The following is an 8257-nucleotide window of genomic DNA, read 5'->3' as shown; positions in this document are numbered from 1 at the left end:
CCCAGCTACTTGGGAAGCTGAGGCAGGAGGCTCGCTTGAACCCAGGGGGTGGAGGTTGGAGTGAGCCCAGATCACGCCATTGCACTCCACCCTGGGCAACAAGAGCACAACTCCGTCTAAAACAAAAAAGGGGGTGCCTGGAGTGTGGTGCACACCCATGCTGCAGCTAGGTTGGTTGGCTTGTCCAGGATAGAGACTAGCCTGTGGGCTGAGACCTGGGCACCTTCCTGCCCTGCCTGCCTCATACCATGTGACTGGGTGGGCTGTCCTCCCACCAGGGGACCAGACAGGCACAGAGGCTGGAGGGTATGCTGTGGCTGGTCCACTTGTCTCGGGAAGCATGCCCTTCTGGAGGAGGAGAGGGCAGAGCCATGGGACTTGGCCTGGGCTCTAAGACTAAGGCCCTGGGCCCCGCTCAGGCCACAAAGCTCGTGGGGCTGGGGCCAGGCTGTGAGGGGGGCACAGGGCCAGGCTCCTTCTTGTCCTTGGTCACAGGGCCACCCCCTGAACCCTCGTGACTACTGTGGCTGGACACCTCTGCATGAGGCCTGCAACTACGGGCATCTAGGTGAGCGAGGGACAGAAGGAGCCTGGTGCGCCTCGGTGGATGTGTGGGGTGAAGAGTCAGTCCTGGAGGGGCATCAGGAGCTGGGCTCACGTCTCCTGGTCTGCAGAAATCGTCCGCTTCCTGCTGGACCACGGGGCTGCGGTAGACGACCCAGGTGGCCAGGGCTGCGAAGGCATCACCCCCCTGCACGATGCCCTCAACTGTGGCCACTTTGAGGTGGCTGAGCTGCTTCTTGAACGGGGTGCCTCCGTTACCCTCCGCACTCGGAAGGTGAGCCTGGGCAAGGCAGAGGGCGAGGGCCATGGGGGCTGCCGTGCTCCTGCTCAACTGATGCCACACAGGGCCTCAGCCCGCTGGAGACGCTGCAACAGTGGGTGAAGCTATACCGCAGGGACCTGGACCTGGAGACACGGCAGAAGGCCAGGGCCATGGAGATGCTGCTCCAGGCAGCCACCTCGAGCCAAGGCAAGCAGGGCCTTCTGTGTGCCTGGGGTTGCCGTGCCTAGCCTGAGAGTCCCCGGGCAGGCCCTGATTCCAAGGGATGCTCCATCACAGGTGGTGGGGGAGGTGCTGGGCCCCTGCCTCAGCACGGATTCTCTTTCCCACAGATCCCCACAGCTCCCAGGCCTCCAGGACCATCCCAAGTAGTCTTCTGTTTGACCCTGAGACCTCTCCTCCTTTGAGCCCCTGCCCAGAACCCCCCTCTAATACTACTAGACCCCCAGAGGCCTCTCAGGCCCGTGCCAGGGTTTCCCCAGGGCAGGCAGCACCAGCTGTGGCCAGGCCTCGGAGGAGCAGACATGGACCGGCCAGCAGCAGCAGCTCGGAGGGCGAGGACAGCACAGGTCCCCCACGGCCGTCTCAGAAGAGGCCTCGATGCTCGGCCACGGCACAACGGGTGGCCGCCCAGACACCTGGCCCTGCCAGCAACAGGGAGGCAGCCGCAGCCAGTGCCAGTCGGGCAACCTACCAGGCGGCCATCCGGGGTGTGGGCAGTGCTCAGAGTCGGCTGGGGCCTGGTCCACTTCGGGGCCAGAGCAAAGCCCTTGGCCCCCAGGCAGCGCTCATCCCTGAGGAAGAGTGCCTGACTGGGGACTGGCTGGAGCTGGACACGCCCCCAACCCGCAGCCGCCGGCCCCGCCCCCAGAGCAATGGGGACAGCCACAGGCCCAGTAGTACCTCAGGGTCGGACAGCGAGGAGTGCAGGCCCCGTGCCCTAGCCAAGCAGGTCCGCCTGACTTGTCTACAGAGTTGCAGTGCATCGGTCAAAGCAGGGACCAGCAGCATGGCCTCAGAACCCCCAGGGAGCCCCAGGGCCTCAGAGCCCAGTGGGGACAGCTCTGCAGCAGGCCAGCTTGTGGTGGGTGTGCAGGCCTGGAGCAGAGCCCTCTCCCCACTCAGGGCAGGCGGGTGTTGGGTGGAGCCCACTATGGCTCCTGACTCAGTCCCACTGCCCTCACCTGCCAGGGTCCGGCCCTGCCTCCTCCCATCCGGGTTCGAGTTCAAGTTCAGGATCATCTCTTTCTCATCCCTGTCCCACACAGGTGAAGAATCGCCTGCCCTCTTCTGCCCCAGCCCCACTGCCCACCTGTGCCACTCTGCTAGGGTGCTTGTTTTTGCACATCAGGGTGGGGCATGTGACGAAGGCTCCCTGGCATGTTCCAGGCGGACCCTGTGGCCCCCAGGAATGGCAGAGGGGCTGATGGTGTGCCAGGCTGCAGGGAGAGAAGGGGCTGGGTACCTGGGAGTGGGAGAAGCAGCTGAGGGAGCTGTTGGCCCTGGGCAGGGATGGTGGGGTTCCTGGGGCATTGCCCTGGCTGTGTGCAGGCAGCAGCAGCAACACCTCTGTCCCTGCAGCAGTGAGACCCACTCCGTGGCCTGGCTGGCCGAGCAGGCAGCCCAGCGCTACTACCAGACCTGCGGGCTGCTGCCGAGGCTCACCCTACGGAAAGAGGGGGCCCTGCTGGCCCCACAGGACCCCATCCCCGATGTGCTGCAGAGCAATGATGAGGTGAGCGTGGACCCCAGGGCCTTAGGCACCAGCAGGCCCCAGGCGGCTCATGACTGTGCCTTCCAGGTGTTGGCTGAGGTGACTTCGTGGGACCTGCCCCCGTTGACTGACCGCTACCGCAGGGCCTGCCAGAGCCTGGGGCAAGGTAAGGGCCAGGAGAGCTGCAGTTTCTGGGTGAGGCCGTGCGAGGAGGCTGGGCACACAGGCTCTGCCAGCCCAGTTCATGCCTAGGCCTCAGGCGTTTCGGCACAGCCTCCTCAGCCCGAGTGATCTGTGGACGGGGAGATGGCAAAAAGCAGCCAAAAGCCTCGAAAATCAAGCCAAGGAGGGAAGCCTCACAAGGGCTGGGAGCTGCCTGGGAAGCTTCCCAGAAAGCTTGTCTGGGGGCAGTGGACTCTGGCAGTGACGAGCTTAGGGTGCTGCAGACCCACCTCCGCCCCCAGGGGCCCACAGTGCTAGGTCCACAGGCATGTCTGAGTGGGCTCTGCAGTGTGTGCAGTGGATGGCGCCCGGGGCTAGTGAAAAGGGGCCAGCTGGTTTGCCCTGTGGGATTCAGAGGGCAGAAAGGGCTGGCCCTGCCCTGGTGACAGCACATCCTCCTGTCAGGGGAGCACCAACAGCTGCTTCAGGCCGTGGAGCTACAGGGCTTGGGCCCCTCGTTCAGCGCCTGCTCCCTGGCCCTGCACCAGGCCCAGCTCACACCGCTGCTACGGGCCCTCAAGCTGCACACAGCACTCCGGGAGCTGCGCCTGGCAGGGAACCGGCTGGGGGACAAGTGCGTGGCTGAGCTGCTGGGTGCCCTGGGCACCATGCCCAGCCTGGCCCTCCTGGACCTCTCCTCCAATCATCTGGGCCCCGAAGGCCTGCGCCAGCTTGCCATGGGGCTGCCAGACCAAGCCACCTTGCAGGTAGAGGCACGGGAAGCAGTGGGCCCTCAATGGCAGGGTGTCGGGGTTCCCATTCTGTAGGTCCCTGGGTGGTCTGGAGCAGCTGGGAGAGCTGGCCAATGCCCGGCTGCAATAGGCTATGCCAGGCAAGGTGGGGAAAAGACTGCCAAGCCCAGCCCCAAGGGGGACCTCGTCTGCGGGACTGCTGTGGACTCACTGCCAGCCTGTCTTCCACAGAATTTGGAGGAGCTGGACTTAAGCATGAACCCCCTGGGGGATGGCTGTGGACAGGCCCTGGCCTCCCTCCTACGTGCCTGCCCCTTACTCAGCACCCTGCGCCTGCAGGCCTGTGGCTTTGGCCCCAGCTTCTTCTTAAGCCACCAGATAGCCTTGGGCAGTGCCTTCCAAGGTGAGCTGACCAGGCACTCCCTGTCTACTCCCTAGCCCCCGGGCTTTGAGGGTTTCAGAGGACCTTCAGAGGGGGCCTGGGCCAGGCACAGGGACAACACCTGTGGTCCCAGCTACTTGGGAGGCTGAGGCAGGAGGATCGCTTGCTAGGAGTTCCAGGACAGCCTGGCCAGCATAGTGAGACCCCATCCCTTAAAAAAAAGAGTTTAGGGGCCTGGGTCGCCAGACTTGGCTCTCCAGGAGGGGCTGCCTTCTGGGAACAATAGATGGATGTGTGGGGGCCAGGTCTGCCTGGCTTCGGAGGGCATCTGGTGCCCACCCAGACAGGCTGACACCCCAGGACACACCAAGAGCAGAGTCCAGGCAGCTCAGTGTCCAGTGCCCCCCAGCCTGTGCTTGCCAGCTGAGTGCTGTTCACCTGAGGCAGTTCTACCATGAGCCCACCCAGGCTGCAGAGACTGGGGTCCCAGTGCTGAGAGTCTGGGAATTGGGTGTCATCCACGGGTGGGGGAGCCTAAGGGGGGCAGCAGTGGTCAGTGCGCTTCCTGGACACCCCCACTGTGCATAGGCATCTGGCCCAGGACTGTGTGGTTGTGGAGTAGGAGGTATACAGAACTGGGGAACAGCTAAGCTTGGAAGTTTGGCTGCGCCCTCCTCGGCTGGGAGAATCTGGGCAAGAGCCTTTGCCTCTGCACCTGCTACCACATCCCACCCCACAAATCCTGTGGTAGTGGTTTCCCCAAGGCGGTCCTGAGGGTTCTAGGCCCAGAACTCGGTGTGGGTACAGGGTTGTGGCCACGTGGGGCTGACAGGTTCTGGCCCCGGTGCAGATGCTGAGTGCCTGAAGACCCTGTCTCTGTCCTATAACGCCCTGGGAGTCCCCGCCCTGGGCAGGACCCTGCAGAGCCTGCCTGCCCGCACCCTCCTGCACCTAGAGCTCAGCTCTGTGGCAGCCAGCAAGGGCGACTCAGGCCTCATGGAGCCCATAGTCCGATATCTGGCCAAGGTACGAGGTAGGGAAGGGCCCATAAAATACTGAGCCTCAGAGGCCAAAGGTCCCAAGGCTGAGGCCCCAGGGGAGCTGGGAGGAGTTCACCTCTCCCCAGATTCCAGCTATACTTACTGAGGGGCTCTCAGAGAGGGTTAGAGGTTTGGAGGTTTAGAAAAAACGGCTGGAGGGATACTTTTGCACAGCTGCCTGTCTCAGGCTGTGAAATCCTGACCACCAGAAAGGACCTGGGACCCAGGGTGTGGTCTTGCCCTCCCCAAGGCAGGTCTCAAGGGGCACACTGGGGGCCCTGCGTGCTCTCTCCTGGGGGGTCTTCCAGACACAACTGGGTCTCTTATTTTCACACCACCACCTGCAGAGTGTGACCCACATGAGGAGAGGTGTTTCTTTCCAATCTCCAAATTAGTGGGGGACTCTGGGCCCCTGGGTGTGGGGGTATCTGCTGGGAAGCAGGGAGAGCAGGTGTGCCATTCAGTCTGGCCCCTGTGGGCCTCTGCTTATGTCCAGGAAGGCTGTGCTTTAGCCCACCTGACCCTGTCTGCTAACCACCTGGGAGACAAGGCTGTCAGAGAACTGTGCAGGTAACACCCTTGCCCTGCTGCCTGCTGGCCTAGGGGTCTGATCTCATGGCTCAGGACCCCAGGGGAGCTGGGCTACAGGAGAAGGGCCACAGAAATGGTACCAGCTCCTCCTTCCCAGTGCACCCCAAGACCTGGCTCCTTCAGCTTCCACGAGCCTCTCAGGCTGCCCTGGAAGGCACGCTACCCTCAGGCTTCTTAGCCTGGGCCTGTAGCTCTTGAGAGTGCCTCTGGGTGTGTCTTTCCTAGTCACTCCTGTGCATCAGCCCACACAAGGGCCGCTGCTCTTATGATCTGGAGCCTCAGTCAGCTTTGGGGTGTCGAGAGGAGCCCAAGCTGGGCCAGGCACATGCAGAACTGGCCACTGCGGCCCTGACCCCGGGGCCACCAGGGGACTCACCAACCCTAAAGCAGCACCTGCTGTTGTGCCAGGGTGGGGCAGAATCCCTGGGCCTGGTCCGAGGCTCCCTGAGTCTGGGCAGCTTTCCTAGTGTAGGGGCACGGCCTCTCTGGAAGCCAACCTTTGCGTTTCTTCCCATGTTATCTCAGATGTCTCTCTCTGTGCCCCTCACTCATCTCGCTGGATCTGTCTGCCAACCCTGAGATCAGCTGTGCCAGTCTGGAAGAGCTCCTGTCTGCCCTCCAGAAACGCCCCCAAGGCCTTAGCTTCCTTAGCTTGTCAGGTGAGGGCATGCCATGTTCAGCCTTTTCAGGGACCCACTGAGTCACAGGAGCCTCCTCCTAAGGGGCTGCCACTGCTACCAGCCAAGCAGCAAGGCTGGGCTCCATGAGGCTGAGGCAGCAGGGGGCAAAGTGACAGTGAGAGAAAGGGGAAGGGGGCATGAGCCCAGCTCCTAAAACCATGGGGTGGAGGACGAGGTGGGTCTCTACCTCTGGTCTCTCCAACCCAGCCTTCAGAGCAGACTATGGCAGGCAAGACCCCCTTCCACAAGGACTTTCTCATTCTCCGTGGCAAGAAGAGGGAGCCCAAGGTCAGAGTGTTGAAAGCTGCCACCAAGGGACCCTCCCACTTCCTGGCAGGTGCTTCTCTGACCATAATCCTGCCCAGTCTGTGGCCGGATTTAGCTTGCTCTCTTGAGCCAGCCACATCAGGGCAGTCCCCAACCTGAGCTGTGTGGAGGACAACCCCAGGAGAGAGGTGCTTTGATGACCTGGCCAACCAGCAGTCTGGCATAGCCAGCTGGGGCCAGGGCAGGCCCTGCCTTCCAGGGGATGAGGGCTGGAAGTGGGAATACACAAGGGGCGCTCTGCGTTCTTCCTGCACGCCCCCCTTGACCCCCAGGGCCAGGCTGCCTTTTCCCGGAAGGCACCCAAGTGCTGGTGGGAGACCTGCATTCCACTAGGGCTGCTCCCCACACCTCGGTTCCTGGCTCTGTGCCTTCCCACCTGGCTCCCTGAATTACTGAGCTTAGTGTCCTCTTCAGCCACTCAAGTCTACGATGTACAGATTTGCAAGCAGCCCCATATGCCCTCCTTATGGGTGGGAAACTGAGGTGTAGACATGGACTTTTGAGATCGAGCACTGTCAGAGGGAGAAAAGGGAGCCACCCTTCCTCCGGCCTGACCGCTGGCCGTGCAGAAGAGCCCACTCCTTCCTGGTGTCCTGAGGCCTCCTGGGCTCTGCACACTGCCCCTCGCTGCAGCACTGGGGCTCTCTGGGAAAGCGAGTTTGTTTCCGGGGGCCTGCCGTGGGCACCGGGACGCCGCTGGCCCCCGCAGCGCTGACTCCTGCCCTCTGACCCTCCGCAGGCTGCGCCGTGCAGGGCCCCTTGGGCCTGGGCCTGTGGGACAAGGTCGCCGGGCAGCTCCGGGAGCTGCAGCTGTGCAGCAGACGCCTCTGCGCGGAGGACCGGGACGCCCTGAGTCAGCTGCGGCCCAGCCGGCCAAGCCCTGGCGAGTGCACGCTGAACCATGGTTCCAAGCTCTTCTTCCGGCGCCTGTGACCGCCGCCTGTCCCCGCCCCCACCGAAGCCCCTAATAAATGAAGCTGCTGTCTCCATCTCCATGGCTGCTTGGCAGGTGGGTGGGCGGGGTGAGACCACGCTTCGCGTCTACTGCGCGGGTTCGATCCCGGGGCGGCGCGGCTGGGGGCGTGGCCGGAAGCCCGGGTGGGCGCAGGCGTAAGGGCTGAGCGCCGAGCTGCCGATGGGGGCGGTCGCCCCGACGCGCGCAGGCGCAGACGTGAGGGACGAGCGCCGAGCTGCTGATCGAGAGCGCCCCTCCCCCGGCGCCATCTCCCGGACCGCGAGCCGTCCAGGTACCGGGGCCCGGCCGGGGGGCGGGGAAGGTGCCGGATGGGGAGAGGCGACCCCGGGCCGCGGTTGAGCCAGCGCCGCAAAAGTCACGTTATTGGCACGTTCTAGAAACTGGGTTTCCTTGCTCGTTGTCCAGGCTGAGGTGGTTTTGCGCCTTCGCCGGTGGCCGCGGGTGTCCGCGCTCGCTGCGGGTTGGGGCGCTCGGCCCCTCGGCCCGCTCCTGCCCGGCGGCCCCGCGATGGCTGCCGAGCCTCTGCCCACCCCGCGGCTCTTCCGCGGTCGGAGCCGCCTTCCCTCCGTCTGCCCTCCTCCCAGCCACTCCCAGGGAGCCGGCGCCGCTGCGCGCCCGGGCCTCCGCCGGGAGCTGCCTCCCCTGCCGGGCGTCGGAACCCTGCGCCCGCCCGCCTGCCCCTCCTCCCTTCTGCGTTCGAGTTTACCTTCCTGTCCCGACCTGTTGGGGTCGTTCTAACACCTTTATTATTTTTATTTTTTTTTTTTTTTGAGACGGAGTTTCACTCTT

At 63.7% G+C, this 8257-nt stretch overlaps 2 protein-coding genes across 2 annotated transcripts in view; both read left to right on the top strand.

Annotated features, from left to right (window-relative positions):
• The window catches only part of TONSL (tonsoku like, DNA repair protein), a 14839-nt gene extending 7359 nt beyond the window's left edge, over positions 1-7480 (top strand). The window contains exons 14-26 of the mRNA XM_017511665.2: positions 496-568; positions 675-838; positions 910-1033; positions 1177-1928; positions 2036-2112; positions 2426-2579; positions 2646-2724; positions 3186-3487; positions 3704-3875; positions 4705-4880; positions 5391-5464; positions 6011-6144; positions 7232-7480. Coding sequence (XP_017367154.1) covers positions 496-568; positions 675-838; positions 910-1033; positions 1177-1928; positions 2036-2112; positions 2426-2579; positions 2646-2724; positions 3186-3487; positions 3704-3875; positions 4705-4880; positions 5391-5464; positions 6011-6144; positions 7232-7425 — 2475 coding nt within the window. The 3' untranslated portion in view covers positions 7426-7480. The remainder of the gene's footprint in view (positions 1-495; positions 569-674; positions 839-909; positions 1034-1176; positions 1929-2035; positions 2113-2425; positions 2580-2645; positions 2725-3185; positions 3488-3703; positions 3876-4704; positions 4881-5390; positions 5465-6010; positions 6145-7231) is intronic.
• A 167-nt stretch (positions 7481-7647) lies between these two features.
• VPS28 (VPS28 subunit of ESCRT-I) overlaps positions 7648-8257 on the top strand; it is a 6591-nt gene continuing 5981 nt past the window's right edge. The window contains exon 1 of the mRNA XM_017511683.2: positions 7648-7739. The gene's annotated coding sequence lies outside the window, so the exon portion shown is untranslated. The remainder of the gene's footprint in view (positions 7740-8257) is intronic.

This window comes from Cebus imitator, unplaced genomic scaffold (assembly GCF_001604975.1).
Source record: "Cebus imitator isolate Cc_AM_T3 unplaced genomic scaffold, Cebus_imitator-1.0 Scaffold449, whole genome shotgun sequence".
NCBI classification, from domain to species: Eukaryota; Metazoa; Chordata; class Mammalia; order Primates; family Cebidae; genus Cebus; species Cebus imitator.
This window is presented reverse-complemented; position numbering and strand designations above follow the sequence as displayed.